The 23,558-nt window shown below is 34.1% G+C and overlaps 1 protein-coding gene across 1 annotated transcript; it reads right to left on the minus strand.

The window, feature by feature from the left end:
* Nucleotides 1–1,421: 1,421 nt before the first annotated feature.
* Nucleotides 1,422–22,977, minus strand: LOC148278630 (putative galactose-1-phosphate uridylyltransferase). Its single transcript, XM_088231128.1, has 8 exons — nucleotides 22,576–22,977; nucleotides 18,979–19,151; nucleotides 15,694–15,821; nucleotides 14,199–14,276; nucleotides 11,450–11,602; nucleotides 8,884–8,959; nucleotides 6,173–6,392; nucleotides 1,422–1,690 (listed from the first exon to the last, which is right to left on the minus strand). The coding sequence occupies exons 1-8, from the start codon at nucleotides 22,595–22,597 to the stop codon at nucleotides 1,482–1,484; spliced, it is 1,059 nt and encodes a 352-aa protein (XP_088087254.1). The 5' UTR covers nucleotides 22,598–22,977; the 3' UTR covers nucleotides 1,422–1,481.
* Nucleotides 22,978–23,558: the final 581 nt, after the last annotated feature.

Here is a 23,558-nt window from a genome sequence, read left to right on the forward strand (position 1 = left end):
CATTATTTTTCAGTATGGGATCTTTTATATGTTTTCATGTTGGGATATATCATGATTTTTCAGTGAGTAAATTTTTAGTCATTCATATGTTTACTAAATGGGATCTTTCATTATTTTCAGTATGGAATTTTTAGTATGTGATCTTTTGTAAGTTTTCAGTATGGATCTTTCATGATTTTTCAGTATGGGATCTTTTATATGTTTTCATCTTGGGATATTTCATGATTTTTCAGTAAGTGAATTTCTAGTCATTCATATGTTTACTAAATGGGATCTTTCATTATTTTCCGTATGGAATTTTTAGTAAGTGATCTTTCGTAAGTTTTCAGTATGGGATATTTCATAGTTTTTCAGTATGTGATTATTCATATGGGATATTTCATGATGCTGTGTAGCGATGTAATAGATATATTGCGGCTATCGGAGGGTTTGAACATCAGAGTAACGATTCGCTCCCGCTTAAAGAGCCATTTAGCTCCATTGCATAGAAATGAATATTAACATATTACAACAGATATAAAGAACGTTCAAATATGGGCAGAATGGTGAATGTTACACAGTGTGTAAAAGGCCACTTAAACCAGCCAATGACAGGTCATAAGCCCAGTAGATGCTTAGACTTCTATATTACCTTCTCTAAAATGTTCTTCATCTCTGTTGTAAAATGTTAATATCAACAGCTCTCCAGGGAGTTGAATCCAGTCCTTGTCTTCAAAAATTTAAACAAACAAAAAACCATCACGCCGTTTCCCTGTACACACATACATCTTTTCATGCACCTACTTTTGACATGTCCATCTTCAAGTATTTGATGGACTTGATCGTGCCATGTCTTTCTCGGCCTTCCTCGTTTTCTGCATCCATCAACATTCGCAACGTAGATCCTTTTAGCCGTTCTTTCGTTGTCCATTCGCTCTGCATGTCCAAACCAGCGCAGCACCCCTTTCTTGGTTCTGTCGATAATGCATATCTCAGCCTTACACAGTTCACGGATCTCGACATTTGTGCACCTGTAGTACATCGTTTTTCCACACATTCGCCTGAAGGATCGCATTTTGACAGCATTTAACCTACTTTCATCATTATTTTTCCAATTCCATACTTCGCTCCCATACATTAGAATTGGCACTAGAACTCCGTTGTGAACTGCTAGTTTAGCCTCCTGCGATTAACATTTGTTTGCCAAAGTAGATTTCAGTGCACCGTTCACCCTGTTCCCGGCACTCACCCTCCTTTCAAAATGTTTTTCGGTCTTTCCATCCCAGTAAACATACTTCCCAGAAACACAAATTCTCCTACCTGATTCAGAATATCTCCGTTCACACTGATCTCACATTTAGTTATATTTTCATCCCTTTCAAAAACCATCACTTTCGATTGATAAAAATTAATGACGAAAGAATTATAAAACAGATACCATGTCAGTTATAAAAGTTACTTTATTAAATAAAAATAAATCTTCGATTCCGCAGACAATTAAGTCAGTTCCTCGGCGTTTTGTAATGCCTCTCATCTTGGTCCCGCAGAAGAGTGGCGGCCTTTTCGGGGCTGAGGTCTCGCTGGGCCTGCGCCAGGAGCTCGTAGCCGACGAAGAACTTCCTCACGCTGCTGGAGCGCAGGAGAGGGGGCAGGAAGGAAGCGTGCAGGATCCAGTGCGAACCGGAGCCTTTGCCAGGACCAGTCGGGGCGCCTGGAATCACAGAATACGTATACGAGGGTTGATAAAAAAATGCACGGAATAATTGAATTTCGAATTGAACCTTTTTTCCTATATTGTTTTGCGTTTTTTTTTCTTCTTTTTCATTAATATTAGTGTTTTTATAATTTAACCAAACTAAAACCTATTAAAACTAATATATCTATAAATAAATTCAAAGTAAATTGAAAGAAATTTTTTGAACACGTGTAAAAACTGCATTAAATTTTAATTAGTATGAATGTATTATTATTTTCTGTTTTTATTTATATATCCTACTACTACTACTACTACTACTACCATCACGCCATTTCGCCGTAGGGGTAGGCAGAGAGAATGAACCGCCACACGCGTCTATCCTGGCATACAATCCTAGCCTCTTCCACATTCATACATCTTGTCATACATGCCCTTCGGTTCTGTCTGATTTTGACATGACCAGACTTAAGATTTTGGTTTATCTGATCATGCCACGTCTTCCTTGGTCGTCCTCGTCTAACGTTGCCGTTCATTTTTGCCATATATACTTGTTTTACCATTCTCTCGTCGTCCATTCGTTCTACGTGACCAAACCATCTCAGAGACCCTTTCTTAAACTTATCAATTATGAGCTGCTTGGTTTAATATGTGCCAGCCAGGATTTGCAGACGGTACCACCTGTTTCATGTACCAATAAGTAAAACATCGTATGTTAAAAATGCTTTTTTTCGTAGGACTTTTTCAATGTACAATACAAAATTTAAAAATATAGATTACACAAACATCACTCTGTCAGATTTAAAATTTACACTAAAAATGCATTATGTAACTTAGTAGACATTATAATAATAAATATGTACATCTCCCCTCCCCTCCTTATCCTCTCTTCGAGCATTCTTGTCCTTATCCAGCCCAATTTACAGTAACTTAATGTTCTTAAAATAAATATATAAAAATTCTTTGATTATTGAGCACATGAAAATTACATTTTTATATGTATAAATTGTATGTATTTATTTGATATGTAATATATTTTCTTTACTAACTTTGTATACTATGTGGAAATCTGTTATTAGTTCTGAGTTTATACACTATATCTGTTTGTTTACTATAAATATGTATGTAGAACTGTTGATTTCCCAAATAAAATAAAATAAATGAATAAATAAATAAAGCTCTTTAATTTCACAAACATCAACATGAAAGGTTTGAAGGGAAATAGATCTTCAAATGTGGGCAGAATGGTAAATGTTACAGTGTGTAAAGTGGCCATTTAAACCAGCCAATGACAAGTCATAAGCCCTGTAGACGCCTAGACATCCATATCCCCTTCTTAAAAATGTTTTCCCTCTGTTGCAACTAATTTAGATCTGAATAACTCCCCGGGGAGGAAATCCTGCTTGTCTGCAAATATTTGGACATGCTCAAAACATTGTTGAAAAACATTTCTTTTAATCAAATTTCTAATTATTTATTTTAAATAAACAAACCGTCAACAATGATATAATAACATTTAAAAAAAACGGTTTAAAGACAGACCAGCAAAGTTTCTAAATAAGAATCGTACATAATATTATAAAAACTCTAGGAGTACAATTGGATGAACATCTCTGCTGGCGAGCTCATACTAATGAATTAAGCCGCAAAATATTTTTCAGTCTACACTCACTTAGAAGGTTGCAAAAATTCTTACCCATTAGTACTAAATGCACCCTTGTACAAGCATTACTACTACCCATTCTAGATTGCGCTGATGTTTCCATGACTGATTTAAGCTGTGAGCAACTCGATAAACTTGGATGACTTCAGAATACATGCATAAGGTACATTTTTGGTCTTAGGAAATATGACCACATTTCTGATTATCGTAGGCAACTGAAATGGCTCAAAATTAGACAGCGGAGAGACTATCACTCCCTCTCACTTCTGTTCAATGAACTTCATAGTCCTAACGCTCCTATATACCTGCGTGAAAAATTTCAACGCTTATCAGTTCATGGTTTGCCTCTTCGTTATCATTCTCAAGGCACTCTCTTAATACCCATACACAACTCCTCTTTCTTCTCTAACTCATATAGTGTCCATGCGGCTCGACTGTGGAATCATCTCCCATCCACCATCAAAGATGATACTACATTATCTCTGTTTAAATCATGTCTGAAGAAACATCTCCTTTCTCTTCCTTAATCTCTCCTCCTTTCCTTTTTCCTCTTTCCTCTTTTTTCCTTTTTCCCGTTGAGTAATAGTTTTGATTTAAGGTAATTTATAAACAAATACGTTTATTTCTATTTTTATATACTTTCAGCTTTTTAATCTTTTTTTTTCTATTGAATATGTTCTGTAACTTGAATTATAAAAATAAAAATTTTATTTTATTGGTTGGTTGGAAGAAATTGCCATTTGGCAATAAGCCCGCCAATGTACAAATAACATTATGTACAAAAAGTTAAATAAATAAAAAAAAAATTATAAAAATATTAAATTGTGTTACAACAAAAGGGTGTGTTTATGTGAATTTGTATGAGAGTAAGTGTAGATGTGTATTAGTGGGGGAGTAAGTGTTCAGATGTGTGTAAGTGTGAGCATCATTAAATAGCAAGTGGGATCGTATCGTAGCCAGAAAGAATGAGTCTTAATTTATTTTGAAATAAATTAAGGGGCATGAAAAATATATCAATAGATGAATAAAAAGCATTATAGTTTGAGCAAGAACGATAGAGGAAAGAGTGTTGTGCATAGTTAGTGCTACAGACTGGCAGATGGAATAAATGCTTATTTCTTGTCACGCGAAAGGGGACATTGAGATTAATTTTGGAGAGTAGGTTAAAAGAATCTACTCTATTATTTAATAATTTATGTAAATAGCATAACTCAGACAAAGTGCGTCTATTTTCAAGGGTAAAAAATCCATTTTGTTTGGCAGACTGGCTGTAAGTGCAAAGCGTTTTATTGTTTTTATAATCTAGGTACCGTAAAACGGGGTTAAATTGCACCATCAAGGGTAACATTGCATCAAAAAAAAAAAGTTTTTAGAGACACCTGTTGTCATTGCTACTAACAATAACTCATTGTTTCTCCAAATATTCAATGGATGTCACTTTTCACTCTTACCTAAGGTTATTTTCCATTCAATATGGTACTTTAGTACTGAGCGATTAGCGGTTTGGGTTGGTTGTGCAGTTTTTATGAATAATTTCTATGGGTAATTCTTATCACATCTTCAACAGTGTGTATCATTCTAAGGTGAGTAAAGTGGTTTCGTATGTTGAATTTTGTCATGTATTTGATAATACCAGTATTTCTTACTAAATTTACCAAAAAATATTCATATTAATATTTCCATGTCCATGTGGAATCTATTAAGATACTGAAAGAAAAAAAAGTGATGCAATGTCACCCCGCCCTAGGGCTTTTTTCAAAAAATTATAGCTTGTATATGAAACTACAAAATATACTTATAACCACAAAAAAGTAAAGGAAATATATTATATAACCATGACATTTATTGTCAAAAACACTACTCAGCTCCTCGATGAAAAAAATCATTATAGCTGAAAAGTTATTTATTTATTTATTTATTTATTTACGGACAAAGTCCATTATAAACATTACAATTAAAAGAAATTTTTACAAAGGAATAAAAAAATATAAGGAACAGAAATAAGCAGCAAAGACAGATGATAGATTTTTTAGATTAAGTAAAAAGCATAGGCTAACTATACAGATTCTTTAGCTGATTTGTAAAGAAAGACATCCTTACACCATAATAATCAAGATCTTGATGATCGTTCACCCGCCTGATCATTCTGGGCAAAGGCGACTGTGCACCATAATTGGTCCTGTAGTGACCGAGGAAAAGCATTTCATTATTTCTTAGTCTACGGGTGGGAACGTTAAAAATAATCTTTTGCAAAATTTCAGGGGCATCAATGAGACAGTTCATAATTTTATACATGCAGATTATATCTGCAATGCATCTGCGTTTTTCAAGACTTGATATGCTTAAAAACCTCTCCATATCAGAATATGAATAGTCTCCTCTTTCCAATCCCATCTTCCATGCAATTTTTCTTATAAAACGATGTTGAACTGATTCAAGGCGCTTGATATGAACAGCATAATGAGGGGACCAGATTACAGATGCATATTCAAGAATAGGGCGAACTAAAGAGCAATAAAGTGTTTTAAGTGTAAGCATACTTTGGAAATCAGACGTAGTTCTATTAATAAAGCCTAAAATTTTTAAGGATCTGTTTACTATATTATCAAAGTGTTCCAGAAAAGTTAGTTTATTATCTAGGATCACTCCAAGATCTTATTAAAAAGTGATGCAATTTAACCCCGTTTTACGGTATTTAAAAAAAAAATGGTTGAACATTTTCAATTATTTCTGTTTGTTTTGTATTGTGGGCTCCACACAACGGATGCAAACTCCAAATTACAATTAAATTACGTAAAACATAAAAATAACGAAAAAATAAACATTTATATACATACCGTGCCATCCCATACTGTAGGGGAAACTACATTTGAAAAGATTATCGTAACGACAGGTCAGTCGCTTTATAATGTCTGCAAGGGAGGAGATCCTATTCTGGTCCAAGTCAGTCAGCCGGCGAGGGGAGTGCCCTACGGGCAGGACCATAGTCTCGAAGGGCCATACGGCCCAATATGGCACGAGAACAACCCAATCGCTGTTGAAGCATACTATCCTCTCCTGCAAAAAAACATACATACTTTTTATAATTCAATTCATTTAACAACAATATTTTGAGTTTGTCCAAATTTTTGTAGACAAGGACTGGATTCAACTCCCTGGGGAGCTGCCACTTAAACCAGCCATTGACAGGTCATAAGCCCTGTAGATGCCTAGACTTCTATATTACCGTTTCTTAAATGTTCTTCATCTCTGTTGTAATATGTTAATATAAACAGCTCCCCAGGGAGTTGAATCCAGTCCTTGTCTATAAAAATTTGGACAAACTCAAAATATTGTTGATAAATTACCCGGTCCATGAAGAAGTATAGAAATTGAAAAAATAACATTTTCAGCCGTTGCCTAGTATGTAGGTGAAATAATTCAATTAGATGAATCTCACCTGCATAAATAAAGGTTTCAGCTCTTTAACTTCACAAACATCAACAGATGAAAGAATTGAAGGAATATGGACGTTCAAATATTGGCAGAATGGTGAATGTTACACAGTGTGTAAAGTGGCCACTTAAACCAGCCATTGACAGGTCATAAGCCCTGTAGATGCCTAGACTTCTATATTACCTTTTCTTAAATGTTCTTCATCTCTGTTGTAATATGTTAATATAAACAGCTCCCCAGGGAGTTGAATCCAGTCCTTGTCTTGCCTTGTCAAATTTGGACAAACTCAAAATATTGTTGATAAATTACCCGGTCCATGAAGAAGTATAGAAATTGAAAAAATAACATTTTCAGGCGTTGCCTAGTATGTAGGTGAAATAATTCAATTAGATGAATCTCACCTGCATAAATAAAGGTTTCAGCTCTTTAAATTCACAAACATCAACAGATGAAAGAATTGAAGGAATATGGACGTTCAAATATTGGCAGAATGGTGAATGTTACACAGTGTGTAAAGTGGCCACTTAAACCAGCCATTGACAGGTCATAAGCCCTGTAGATGCCTAGACTTCTATATTACCTTTTCTTAAATGTTCTTCATCTCTGTTGTAATATGTCAATTAATTTAAGACACCATAATATGGTTAAGCATATGTATACATATATATATATATATATATATATATATTTGTATCAGTAGCGAGCGGAGTCTTTAGATTGGTAAGCTACGAAAATTCTAATAAAATGTCCATAGCGGTAGTATGGCAAATAAAAGGAGTCTATTTTATATTTGATAAATAACCCATAACAAATGGCACTAGCGGCTAATAGTTTCAAGAAAAATATTTTCTAATGCAGCACAAACATTTGATTTTAAAAAATACTTTTTATAATTCAATTGATTTAAGACACCATAATATGGTTATGCATATGTATACATTTATATATATATATATATAATATATATATTTGTATCAGTAGCGAGCGGTGAGTCTTTAGATTGGGCCGAGCGACGAAAAAGTCATTTATAAAACTGGATAATTCATTAGCGTACCCGTGCATCTTTGTTTAAGTATGACTTTTATAACTTGTCTTGAAATACAACACTATTTCTTATTAAATGAGATTAAAACTAAATAATTTAAAAGTATTCCTTACCGAGTACGATAGTTCACTAAACAAAATATAAATAATTAATTGTATTTTTAAAATCAATGTGGATATTGTGAAGAAATATTTTCATACAATTTTTTTTTTTTTTTTTAATACGTAGCTAGAAAAACGCGACGTGTTTGGCCTTGATAGTTGTGACGTCAAGATTTGTGACAACGTTCTTAACCAATTTGAATGGTCAGGAACAAATAAACATGAATCGTGACGTATTAGAGGCGTGGCCAATGGAATGACCGTTTTAGCACAAATTCAAAATTACTAATTAAAAAATATTTTTTCATCATCATCATCATTCCCTTTCCGCACCTAATGGTGCAAAGGGCACTGCGTTGGTATACCAATCGCAGCGTATCGTGATAATTTTTGTTACATGAAGGCAAGATGATCAGTCTTATGCTTCAGGTACCAGTCCAGGGACTATGAAATATTCTAGTATGAAAACATGCATTTAAATAAATATTTCATATCAACCATATTGGGAATCAAACCCGAGACCTCTTGAATGGTAGGCAAACGCACTGACCATTACACCAAGACGCCGACAAAAATATTTTTTATGCTACTAATAATAAGCAAAAAAATATTTTTTTACTGGACTGTATTTCATAGACCTGTATTACTTTCAAAATGTTTTTAAAAACATGATATTTTCAAAACGAATTATTAAATAATACGTTTATGTTTTTTTTTTCTTCTTCAAATGTCTGAACATCAGAATATTCCACCTTTTGCTTGATGTTGTAACGGAGAGCGAAGTACTTGAATAAACATTTTCAGGTTGCCAACATTGGAGCGCCTTTTTCAGTTGGCAAACCTGATACGAACCTAAGTTCACTCTATACGAGGTTCTATTTGACACTTGAAAGGAGATCGCTCGCTTTCCATATTCCCTTCTCAAAAAATGTCTGTTGCAAATCAGATCTAATTAATATTTCCTTACCTTGGCAGCCAGTTCCTTCTTTACGTAGTCCTCGAGCAAGCATGATCCGTGTGCTTTCAAATAATCCAATTGACATCTGAAAAACTCAATTATTTCAATATTTTTCATAATTTAAATTCAAATTAATTTTTATTGGACCAAAATAACATTACAAATGAGACAGAATATTTGAAGCATTAAATAGGTTAATATCATTGAGACCAAGAAAGACATGGCACGATCAAGTCCAAGATGTGGCAAGAGTAGGAATAATCGACATGCGTGCGTGAGAAAATGTACGAATGTAGAGGAAGCGAGGGATGTCTGCAAAGACAAAGTGATTCAATCCAATTCAATTCATTGATTTAAAATAACACATACATTACAAACTAAAATTCAAGACGTACAGTAGTAGGAGAATCCTGCTCCGGAAAACCCCTTCGGATACATGGAACAGATCAACATCCAGAGCGATGTTGTTCAGCGTAGCGATAGCCCTTCCAACGGCAGGGTGCTCCTATATATCGGAATATGAAACAATCTATGCTGACGCTGTGTTAGGTAATTATCAGGAACATACAAACCAATGCTCATCATAATCTCAAGATTACCGATTAAACCGCGCAACAATGGATAAAAATGTGTAGTCAAATACACATTCCTTATAGTCTCTAAACTGTTGTAGTCGAGCACACCCTAGAGAGACTCGGTCGGGTAGAGCCGAGGATAATACCCGCACTCTGTCACGTAGAGATATCTCAGAGACTTCTTTTGGATTATCTCCATCATAAGAGAGTACATCAGTTCATGTGGCCCTTAAATCACCGAGCCACTCTTGAGTCTACTTCACACCGACGAATTGTAAGTACGCGGGTGATTTTGAAAACCCTGGCAGCACACAGAACGAATTCTAACATCTTTGATGCTTTACCACTGATTGCCTCTATGTGATCATGAAATGTCAGGGTGTTCACAAATCCAACGCCCAGATACTTAGCAGTCGAAGTTAGCAGCAGATTCAGGTTATTGATTTTGTAGCAAAAGAACAGAGTTTTTTGGGTCCTAGTGAAGGATATGAGCGAACACTTGAAAACATCAAACCTAAGTTAGTTTCGCCTTCCCCATTCCCAAGCTCCCTCGGTATATTCGAAAATCTTAATGTAACATCTATAAAACAACTTTATGTAAAAGCTCTGTTACTATACGCACACAAACATTATTCTCTACCTTCCATGACTTCTTTCACAAATACAAGAGTTACTAGATACTCCACCCTGATGATGCAAAAACAATTAAAAATTAAAACAACCTTCGGTCAAAGAGGATTGGCCTACTACTCGGTTAAAGTGTAAAATCTACTTCCATTATCCATAAGGACAATTAGTAAGTTCTCACAATATAACATTGCTATTAAGAAATGGATAGTGGAGGTGGGTTGCACACGGATCGATGAGTGGATCAAGCTAAATAGGTCAAATTTGTGTACTGTATATGAAATTTGGTCTACAGGTCTATATAAAATGTTTTTTATAGTTATTTTAGTTTATATTGCTTACTTAACGATAATTAGGTTTAATAGATTAATTACGTTTATTTTTATTATTATGTTGAATTTGTTTAAGGCATGTTTCACTTTTTGTAAAATGTTTCCCTCGGCACGGGACACCCCAGAGAGGGAACATGATTCTGTATAAAAAAAGGATACAAACATTGCAAAAGTATTAATAAACAAACAAACCATCACGCCGTTTCCCCGTAGGGGTAGGCAGAGAGGATACAATGCCATATCACTCTATCTTGGCATACACACATCGATTCCTCTAAATTCATACATCTTCTCATGCACGCATGCCGATTATTCCTACACTTGACACATCCATCTTCAAGTATTTGATGGACTTGATCGTGCCATGTCTTTCTCGGTCTTCCTCGTTTTCTGCATCCATCAACATTTGCATCGTAGATCCTTTTAGCCGTTCTTTCGCTGTACATTCGCTCTCCATGTCGAAACCAACGCAGCACCCCTTTCTTGATTCTGTCGATAATGCATGTCTCAGCCTTACACACTTCACGGATCTCGACATTTGTGCACCTATCATACATTGTTTTACCACACATTCGCCTGAGGGATCGCATTTCGATATTCAACCTCCTTTCATCATCATTTTTCCAATTCCATACTTCGCTCCCATACATTAGAGTTGGCACTAGAACATTGTTGTGAACTGCTAGTGAAATGAATAAAATAAATAAAATAAATAAAATAAATAAAATAAATAAAATAAATAAAATAAATAAAATAAATAAAATAAATAAAATAAATAAAATAAATAAAATAAATAAAATAAATAAAATAAATAAAATAAATAAAATAAATAAAATAAATAAAATAAATTAAATAAATTAAATAAATTAAATAAATAAAATAAATTTAATAAATAAAATAAATAAAATATATAAAACAAATACATATACTAGATATATCTGTTTGGAGAAGACCAAAGTCATCCAAAGTTGTCACCTTTAAGAAAAGTTTAAAAGAAATGTTCAACATCTCTGTTGCAATGCATAAAAGTTTTTTACGTACTTGTCTTTGATCCGCGGCTCGTTGGGTAGAAACGAAGAGGCCCATATTTGACAGTGAGGGTGCGGGTTCGAACAACCCATGCTAGCTCCCTTGTTCTCGAAGATTTGAACCCAGGTGTACCGCGCTCCTAACTCGAGCATCTGCTGGATCCATCTGTAAAAGCAGTTGAAGACGAAAATCATCATTGCTCCAGAGACATTCCTTAAAATATACAAGACATTGACTACGTGGATGTATGCTATCCAGATGCTAACTATGAATTGCTGGATAAGTTAGAACGATTGCAGAATATTTGTGTTCGTTATATCTTTGATCTTCACAAATTTGACCACATAACCGAGTATCGCACGCAACTACACTGGCTCAGCATCAGGCACAGAAGAAACATTCACATTCTATCACTTCTTCACAATATCCCACTTCGCCTGTTCATCTGAGAGAGCTCATCCAACCTCTTTCACAACACGGACTATCTCTTCGTTCTAGTGACGAGAGAACCTTTTTAATACCCCGTCATCGCTCTAATTTTCTTGCCTCTTCTTTCACAGTAGTAGCCGCTCGATTGTGGAATAATCTACCCACTAATGTTAGTGACGCCCCTTCTTTATTTACATTTAAGTCAAGATTGAAATGTCACTATCTAAATATTTTAATTGTTCCTTTATCCTTCTTCTTTCCTTCCCATCCCCTCTCCTCTCTTCATGGTATAGTGTTATTATTTTTTTTATATATATATTTATTTTTGTTAACCTTTGCTTTTAATTTTTGTATAAAATTGTAAGATTCAATATGTCTATGTATTTATAATTTTCTCAAACTGAACGGTTTGGGTAGGTAGAAAGAAATTGCCTTAAGGCAATATGCCCGCCCTTATATGTATATTTATTGTATATGTATATAAAGTGTCAAATAAAAAATATAAAAAATAAGAGCTCTATAGGAGTATGAATTCCAAGTATGGAGTTCCTACTTCACTAAAGACATCGAGCTACTGGAGAAGTCCAAACGTGTGCTATGAAAACCCCCAAATTACTCAAAAGTATGCCCTATCACTTACATGATTGGGAGAGCGATGGAAGAGAGGAGACTTGATAGAAACTTAAATTCATTGCGCTCCGTCTAATTCTGAAATAAGGAACTGCGTAAGTCTGTTGCTTCCCACGGGGCAGTCGTTCAGTACCGAATTCAAAAGTGCGCGCACGCGCAAATTGAGATCTCACAAGCTCTGTGGAAGTAGTCCTAACAAACCAATTCATGTTTCAACAATGTTTAAGTATGTCCAAATGCTTGCAAGCTGGCTGGATTTCCTCCCTAGGGAGCTATTCATATTTAAATCTATTTCAACAGAGAGGGAAAACATTATTGAGAAGGGAATATGGAAGTCTAAGCATCTAGAGGGCTTATGACCTGTCTTTGGCTTTTGTGAATATGTGATAAAGGTTTCAGCTCTTTTACTTCACAAAAGTCAACAGATGGAAGAGTTGAGGAAATGTGGATGTTCAAACATGGGCAGAATATGTGATAAATATGCGATTAAAGTTTTAAGCTCTTTTACTTCACAAAATTCAACAGATGGAAGAGTTGAGCAAATGTGGATGTTGAAACGTAGGCAGAATGGTGAATGTTACACAGTATGTAAAGTGGCCACTTAAACCAGCCAATCTATCTTAAATCAAATTTTATTAAAATTAATCTTATATAAATTCTAATAAACTGTTTTAATAACATATAATGAAAACGTAATTTTGGTCTATATACAATTTTTAATTTTTCTTTTGTGACTATTGGTGTTTACATATAATTGGTGAAAGATGTTGAGTGTTATTATTTTTTATTTTATAAATTGTATTTATATTGTGATATCTTTTACTGTCTGTGAACTGAAAATAAATAAATGACAGGTCATACGCCCTGTAAATGCCTAGACTTCCATATTCCCTTCTCAATAATATTTTTCCTCTCTGTTGCAATAAACCACTATAATTTGGCCGTGCCGTTCAGATTAAGATGATATGTGTGAGATAGGCTATTCTCCGTCGGGTATCGCGCGGCTTGTTTGTTTATTTGGAAGTTCTTGTAATAATGAACAGACTTTAGTTCATTTCAAAGCACTTAACTTGAATTGCTGTGTCCGTAGGTGCATATTTTATCTATGTAGTACCGAGTGACTGTTTTCTTAATTGAAAGAAAACATAGATAAACTAACTGTATTACAAAATAAAGCCTTTAGAATCATTTTGAAAAAAAACAGATACACGAGGGTAAAGTCGATGGTAAATGAAATGAAATTATTAACATATAAACAAAGAATATTTTACAATACAATGACATTTGTTCATAAAATTATAAACTCTGATAAAAAAACAGAATTTTGAAAAAAATTGATCGGAACCAGCATGAACACGATCACAATACTAGAGAAAAGAACAAAATTAGACTTGCATTTAGGAAAAAGGCAATGTCACAAAATTCAATTTTATTTAAAGCAATTAAAAAGTATTACGAAATGGAAAAAAATATTTATGAAGAAAAAAACATATCAAAATTTAAAATAATGGTCAAGACATATGTGATAAACAATTTATAAATTAAATATATTTGCAATGTTATTTAATAATATGTGTTCTAATGAACACACATAACAATATGTATGATATGTGTGCCCTACTTTAAGATATAATTTTTTTTAAAAAAACCTCACCGCACGCCCCTGCGTGTGATATATTAAATATGATATGTGAGAACTTACTCTTTGATTATTAAAGTTATTTCCCCAACTGACATTAAAGGAAGGGTGACATCTGAATTGGGGTGAAAACACATCACTCTAGAACAAATATAAATTAAATTAAATTAAAGAGTACAATGTAAATTCCTTAGATTCATCAATTACAAACTTAATATACCCACTGAAAATATTGATTACGATAATTTATTATGTACACTTAATATGTCAACTCTTTGTAAAAGAAGAATTATAAATGATTTATTAAATTTATATAAAATAGCAAATGGCGTATTGGACGTCCCGGAATTAACTAGTGTTATCAACTTAAAAGTACCTGTTCGAAATACTCGGCAGCTGACATTATTTTTTTAATCTCCTGGCAGTTACAATTATTTATTTATTTATTAACGGACATTGTCCATGTATACAATTTATAAGGTTTAAATATTACAATAAAAGAATAGTTTAAAACATTTTTAAAAAAAGAAAGAAGCATTGACAAACATAAGGGACATCGAGACAAGATCTGGACTATTTATTTAGTGCTCGTTTAAACCGCTGTAAACTTAAACCAAAAAAGTCCAGATGATCTTGTCTCGAGTTAACAATACGACAAAGGCGGGTCATTGGAGAATTTAGGCCATAGTTTGTTCTATGCTGATCGATGAACAGTACTTCATTGTTTCTCAATCTACGAGTCGGAATATTGAATTTTACTTGTCCCAGTAATGATGGAACATCGATTATACCATTTAGTATGCCGAACATATATATGGAGTCAATATTAGTTCTACGTTTTTGTAGACTAGAAATATTTAACATCGACTCTATTTCAGCATAAGAATAATTATCTCTCTCTAGTCCAAGCATCCACGGTATTTTTCGAAGCAAGCGATGTTGGACTTCATTCAATGTGATTTATGCGATTGACATAGAATGGAGACCAGACCACGGAGGCATATTCTAGAATTATTATTACAATTCACCAATACCTAGACTACACCGACCAGCGGCCAGCGGCTAGGTAACGAGTATGGTGAAGTTGATATATTTCGTCTGTCTTTATATAAATATAGGTTAAGTATTCAAAAGGTTATAAATTAATTTGTATAAAATTTCTTAATATTGTTCTTTATTAACTATTTTTTTTTCTCATGTATCTCTATAATAATAGTATGTAGGTGAAATAATTCAATTAGATGAATCTCACCCGCATAAATAAAGGTTTTAGCTCTTTAACTTCACAAACATCAACCGATGAAAGAATTGAAGGAATATAGATGTTCAAATATAGGCAGAATGGTGAATGTTACACAGTGTGTAAAGTGGCCACTTAAACTAGCCATTGACAGGTCATAAGCCCTGTAGATGGCTAGACTTCATTATTATCTTTTCTTAAATGTTCTTCATCTCTGTTGTAATATGTTGATTTTATTTATAATATACGGATCTCGTCATTTGTTCACCTTATGTACACAGTTTGATGACACAGAGATTGCATTTCGACAGCACAAACCTGCATGTGCCTTTAGCGGGGGCCATTTTGAAGAGGGGATCCTCAGTCTTTGGAGGATCAGGAACGTCTTCCAGAAGAGCCGGAAAGTCATTTTGAAAGACAAAAGTAGACGTATACACTGGGTTGATCTGGAAATGAACAATACATTTGTTCCTATTACAATGACCCTTTGAATAGTGAGTTAATTATTTTAATCAGCATTCGATTAATAAATTAATTTCTCAATTTTTCTTAATAAATATTTCACTCATCATTCCCTTTCCGCACCTAATGGTGCATAGGGCGCTGCATTGGTACACCAATTGCACCGTATCTTGATCATTTTTGTCAGGTAAGATGCTCAGTCTTACGCTTCTTACGCTTAAAATAAACCAAAGTAGGGAAGAAAATGCCGAACACTCCTCTAGTGAAACAGAAGGCCTGTTGACTACTCCCAACAGGCCGGCTTCTCCTGAAGAGTTTTGAGTGGTTTCCTCTCCACATAAGCAAATGCTGAGAAGTTCCTGATTGGCCCACATTAGTATATCCCTCCTGATCCCAAGAGTTTAGATAAATTTAAAGAAATTTAATTGCAGAAAAATCCTTTTTTGAAATATAAACCTTGTATATTATAAGCAAGGTATATAATAAAGCAACTCCTATATAAAAAAAAAAAAATTAAAAAAGTCTTACGCTTCAGGTACGTCCAGGGACTATGAAATATTCTAGAGTAGAAACACCCATTTAAATGCCGGGAGTTGAACCCGAGAAATCGGCATGGTAGGCAAACGCGCTGACCATTACAGCACGAGGCCGACAAGACACATTTTATTACTATAAGGGCCTTACTTATAAATCGGGTATAAATTTAAGCTTGGGAATAGTGGTAGAATAATGATGGTATAGCAAAAAGTATTACTTATTACTTATTTTAAAAATTTAAGGTTTTAGATATAAAATTGCTATATAAAAAGAATAATTTGCTTCAAATACATAAAGATAAAATAAATAGTATTATTTCTAGGTCTCAAAACGTACGTACGCGTCCTAGAACAGGTGGTAACACTTAATTCCTAAATTAAAACCAACTACCGCACAACATCATTATACTTACAGAGGAATATTTTTCTTTTATGAAATGAACAAAGATAGTAAAAGGTACAGCCAGGAATACAATATATTTAAGAAAGAAGAAAAAAAATACATCTATAATTCTTCTTTATGTAACACTGATTGAAAACATCGTTAATATCTTTTTTGTAATTTATATATGTTATTTAAAAAATATTATTGATTAAAATAAGATAATCTATTGTAAGACGTCACTCCCCATTATGTACACAAGAATTATTTATTTCTTTTACGTAATGGGAAACGTTAATGTAAATATATGTATTTGATTATTGTAAAAAATTGTATTTAGTTGTAAAATTGTCAACAATATTTTAAGTTTGTCCAAATTTTTGTAGACAAGGACTGGATTCAACTCCCTGGGGAGCTGTTTACATTAACACATTACAACAGAGATGAAGAACATTTAAGAAAAGGTAATATAGAAGTCTAGGCATCTACAGGGCTTATGACCTGTCAATGGCTGGTTTAAGTGGCCACTTTACACACTGTGTAACATTCACCATTCTGCCTATATTTGAACATCTATATTCCTTCAATTCTTTCATCTGTTGATGTTTGTGAAGTTAAAGAGCTGAAACCTTTATTTATGCGGGTGAGATTTATCCAATTGAATTATTTCACCTACATACTAGGCAACGCCTGAAAATGTCATTTTTTCAATTTCTATACTTCTTCATGGACCAGGTAATTTATCAACAATATTTTGAGTTTGTCCAAATTTTTGTAGACAAGGACTGGATTCAACTCCCTGACAGTTTTTTCTATGTTCTCGCTTACACTGACAGTAGTCTCGATTTGACTTTGACGTTTGTTTGTGTTATAAAAGTTACTGCGAATGCGCATATATCAGTGTTGACTGTTTTAAAAAATTTAGCATGAAATAACCTGTGAATTGTTACACAAACAAACAAACAAACCATCACGCCGTTTCTCCATAGGGGTAGGCAGAGAGGATAGAACGCAATAACACTCTATCTTGGCATACAGACCTCGCTTCCTCTACATGCATACATCTTCTCATGCACGCACGCCGATTATTCCTACTTTTGACATGTCCATCTTCAAGTATTTGATGGACTTGATCGTGCCATGTCTTTCTCGGTCTTCCTAGTTTTCTGCATCCATCATCGTAGATCCTTTTAGCCGTTCTTTCGCAGTCTATTCGCTCTACATGTCCAAACCAACGCAGCGCCCCTTTCTTGATTCTGTCAATAATGCGTGTCTCAGCCTTACACACATCACGGATCTCGACATTTGTGCACCTATCATACATCGTTTTACCACACATTCGCCTGAGGGATCGCATTTCGACAGCATTCAACCTACTTTCATCATCATTTTTCCAATTTCATACTTTGCTCCCATACATTAGAGTTGGCACTAGAACTCCGTTGTGAACTGCTAGTTTAGCCTCCTGCGATAAACATTTGTTTGCCAAAGTAGATTTTAGTGCACCGTTTACCCTGTTCCCGGCACTCACCCTCCTTTCCATCCCTAGTTAACATACTTCTCAGATACACAAATTCTTCAAGCTTCTAGATTTCTTATTGTCTATGCGCTCTGTAGCTGCAAGACGTGCTGTAATCTAGCTCCTGTATATCATAATTGGAGACGAGGAACAAGAATCCCAACCGTCCATGCGCTCTGTAGCTGCAAGACGTGGTGGGATATTTATTTATTGTACAGCGCCCTTGAGGTGATTTTTACAAAAACGGCGCTATAAAAATTATCCATATATATATGCCGACTGAATTCGCTCGTTCTACCAGAGGAAGATTTTTCAAAGCCAATCGCCATTGCATATTGTCTCTATAGAAAATTATAATAAATGCTTACAAACATACCACTTTCTCAACTTCAATTGCAGATAAATAAACATTCGTATTTTTTTACAATGTTGACACTGTGGATAAAGAAGAAAAAACTTTAAACGTTAACTTAAAACAAAAGCTGTCAGTTTTATGTTTGAATGTGGAGTTTATAAATTATTGCAATGCGGTAGGTACTGCCAGGCTGCTCGGGTTCCTACTTCTCAAGGTAAACCAAAATATACAAACCGCAGTAAACCAACACCATTAATTTGTCATTAGGGTTGGAAAATATTTCTTCATAGCAACAAACCCGCCAACTGTACCTTAAAATAAAAAATATTTAATGTCTGTAATTAAATACCTCTCCATTGCCTCGCGTAGCTCCCGGAAGAAGAGGGTTCATCGTATTCGACTCCGAACCGGGAGACTCATCCTCTACTGCCTCCATCTGTCCAGTCCAGGGCCGTAATGCTCTGTGAGGACACACGAGGATCCACTCATCTTTAAGTGGGTTGTATCTATTGTGCTGATGCTCTGAAAAAATATATTATTTTATTTATTCATACTTTTATATTGTTTGTATTCTTCTTTTTATACAAAATAATGTTCCCTCACTGTGTCCCGTGCCGAGGGAAACATTTTACAAAATGTGAAACATGCCTAAGATTAGCTATTTAACAAAGTTAACATAATAATAACAATAAAAAAAACGTAATTAATCCAATTAACCTAATTATCATTAACACAATAAACAATATGAACTAAAATAATCATAAAAAACATAACCAAATTTATATAGACCAATAGAACAAATTTCATAAACAGTACACATATTTTACCTATTTGGCTTGATCCACTCATCGATCCGTGCGCAACCCACCTCCACTATCCATTTCTTAATAGCAATTTTATATTGTGAGAACTTACTAATTGTCCTTATGGATAATGGAAGTAGATTGTACACTTTAACCGAGTAGTAGGTCAATCTAAATATTTGTCTAATTATTATACTCCACAATAACAACCCCGAATTCGCAAATCACCTTATTTATATATTATATATACGGCCTAAGCCAATTACAACAGTTACATGAAGAAACATAAATGCAAGAAACTGAACAAAAAGAACATAAAACTATTTATCAAAGACAAACAAGGGCAAAACAATGATTGTATACAATATATACAAAAAAACGAAAGACCTAAGACTTCGAGCTAAACCACGCCAATCCAACTTCATCCCACACTGTTTAGTCGCGAAGAGATCTACGAAAAGCCGGAAGATCTATCCCAAAGTATTCCAAGTCGTGTGATGAATTGACTAATCTACACATTCTGGACATTGGGGCATAAAAACCAAAGTTGCTCTTAGAAGATTTTATAAATAGCAGATTTTGACTTCTGGTGACACGGTTGGGAACATGAAAAGAAATTGATTGCAACAGAGATGGGACATGACTTAAAGCATTAAGTATTTTGAAAATGCATATAAGGTCCATCTCAGTTCTACGTCTCTCCAATGAAGACAGATTAAGAGATTGCTCTATTTCAAAATAGGAATAATTACCCCTTTGTAATCTGAGCAACCATGCCACTTTTCTTAGAAAACGGTGTTGGACAGACTCGATATGGTCAATATGAGTCCCGTAGAATGGAGACCAAATAGGAGAAGGGTATTCTAGATGGGGTGGAACTAGTGAGCAATAAAGAGTTTTGATGGTATTAATATTTTTGAAGTCCGCCGTCACTCTATTGATAAAACCGAGAAGTTTGAAGTTTTTTATCAATTAGAAAGTTTAGTGCTTTGGGCAATTGGATAGAAAAAATGTTTTTACACGTGGTAAAAATTAGAGCATTTATTTTTACATCCCAATTCTCTCCAAAATAAATGAAAAAAACAATAAAAATGAACTACTTTGAAACGTCTAAAAATAAATACATCTAAGACTAAATATATATTTGCAGGAAAGTCACAAATAAACTATGTACAACAGGCAATTGACGTTAGGTCACACCACATAGACAATGTCAATTCCTTTAAATATTTAGGTACTGAAATGACTAATGATAAACAGATGTTATTATGGCTTGTTTAAACATCTGGGATCCAAATTGCTCACTAGAAAAACTAAGACCATTATTTACAAAACTCTTCTCAGATCGGTCATTGCATATGGTGCCGTATGCTGGGTTATGACCAAAAGAGATGAAAATACATATTTTTAAAATTAAATTGAAAACATATTATACATAATTTTATATAATATTCCCAAGGAGTTTTTTAAAAAAACTCATTTAGCGACATGCAGATAACAATATTTATTTACAGACGTTTTTATATTTTAAACTATAACATTATTTACAAAGGCAGAATAAAAATTATGATTCACTACAAATTAAAAGGGTATGAAAAATATTTTAAAATGACAAAATAAACATATTACTAGGTAGGGAAATAAATTCAAAATGATGTATACATTATACGATCTGGGAAAGAAAAATTAAAATAGTTTAAAAATTACAAGTATGTATATATACAAACTGAACAAGTACGAGAGTGCAAATGTTAAAAATTACAAGAATAAAAAAAGTTTTTTTTTTAAATAACAAAATATGCCCAATACAGGTTAAAAAAATATCAAAAACGTATTAAAATTACATATACATAATACTAGTATTTGAAAGAAAGATATTAAGGAAGATATTTGGTGCTGTCAACCAAAACGGAATGTGGAGGAGACGGTTTAATCATGAATTAGAGGCACTGTATGGCGAACCCAACATCGCACAATTCATCAAAATAAGAAGATTACAATGGTCGGGCCATGTGCGCAGAATGAATGATAACCACACCCCAAAAAATATTCTTTATACCACTCCGGAAGGCAAATGAAGCAGAGGCAGACCAAAATTAAGATGGCTGGATAATGTGGAAAGTGACATTAGAGCGATTGGCCCGACGAACTGGAGAAGAGTCGCAGGGTGAGGGAGGAATGGGGACAGATTCTGGAAGAGGCCAGGGCCTACAACGGGCTGTAGCGCCACTGATTATGATGACTTTGAAACGTCACACGTCCTTGTGAACAATAACTAATCAATTATAGTGTTGTAGTGATAGATTTCCGGTTTCCAGGCTCCAATTTCAAAACTCAAAAACTTTTAAAAAATCATAGCGATGATACACAATGTTTCATAAAATTTAAACAAAAAAATTACTGTCACAACAATTTAATGAAACACCGAATGTCTTAAACGAGTAGAAGAATTCATTTATCCGGAAAGCATGTTTTCGAGAGATGGAAGAGTAGAAAAAGGTGTTGAAAGGAGAGTGAAAGCGGGCAACAAAATGAACGGAGCACTAAGCACAGTAATTGCTTATAAAAATATGTCAATTGAAGCTAAACTGGCAGTGTACATGGGAGTTTTAGTTCCAACAAGTTTTAGTTAGTATGGAATAAAAAACATGGAACTGGCAGAGGAAGGATGAAAGCGGAGTGAATACTGTCAAAATGCGATCTCTTAGACGAATGTGTGGGAAATCAATGTATGACAGGGTTACAAATGATGAAATCAGGCAAGAGTGTAAATCTGAATCAGGTTTAATGAAGAACGAATGGACGACGAAAGAATGGTAAAAATATGGCAAAAATTACAGTAAAGTGAGACGAGAACGGCCGAGGAAGACGCAGCATGATCAGATAAACAAAAATCTTAAGTCTGGTCATGTCAAAAGCAGAATGTGGAAGAAGCTAGGAATATATGCCAAGATAGACGTGTGTGGCGGTCCATTCTCTCTGCCTACCCCTACGGCGAAATGGCGTGATGGTAGTAGAGTAGTAGTAATAAAAAATACGTCATTGATGAAATACTACTTCATTTTGTATATTTTTTCAATGTTTAAATACGACTATTCAATAAAAAATAAATAAAAACTATACTTTAATGTTTAAACGCTTACCTGTCGGGTTGAATACTGCCATTGTAGCTAACAATGTGTCTCTAACAAGACAGACGCGCTATTTGCCGCAGAACACTGACGCGAACTGAATGATACTGAAGTAAGAACTTGATAATATTACATTTATATCGGCCGATGGTCGATATAATATTTTGCTTTGATAATCGCGGCAATGGAAAAACACGTCAACCGGGTCGCGACAGAGATGACAGAAAGATAAACTCTGTGTGTGATAATGTCGTCATTATTAAATATTACATAAAAATGGGGCAACCTTGAAACCGATAAAATGGATATTATTGGATAATATTCATTACATATTTTTTATTAATAAAAAGCAATCAAGGAGCTAGGCACTCGATTGTTTGTTTACTGACAGCTGACAGTTCGCGCGATGTTTTCTTCTTCTTTTTCGTTTTTTATGGCCTTTTTACCTCCCAACTGGGGTGTTCTAGCCAGTGTCGAGTTTTCGTTTTATTATGTTTTTTGTTTAGATTTTTACATTTGTTTTAATAATATATACAAGTTAGTAAATCAATGCTTGATATTTTGAAAACTTTACGCATTATTTAACATATTTATAATATAACACCATTCATTACTCGATATTTATGTAGAATTTTAAAAACTTGTTTATTGAATACGGACAGGAGAGTTCGAATATAATAAAAAACGGGAAAGTTAATATCTCAGAGATCGGTTAGAGAATAAAGTTAACAGTCATTTATGAAGCATCCAAAAAACACATTTTTTATGTTTTCCTCCTCAAACTGACATTTGCACATGGCAGAGTCCCGGACATTGAATTTGAACAGGTAAGAACCATTGCAGCGGTGCTCAATGCACATTCTGCATAATACGGAGGATGTCATAAACTTATTTCGCGTTCACGTATTAAAATGTGTGTAGACCAGTCGCGTGCACAGAGTTTTCAACTAGGGTAGGCAGTAAAAAAAAAGTACGTTTTATACAGTATAAGTACC

This window comes from Micrasema longulum, unplaced genomic scaffold (genome assembly GCF_059751315.1).
Source record: "Micrasema longulum isolate JH-2025_06_02 unplaced genomic scaffold, ASM5975131v1 h1tg000850l, whole genome shotgun sequence".
Lineage (NCBI taxonomy): Eukaryota > Metazoa > Arthropoda > Insecta > Trichoptera > Brachycentridae > Micrasema > Micrasema longulum.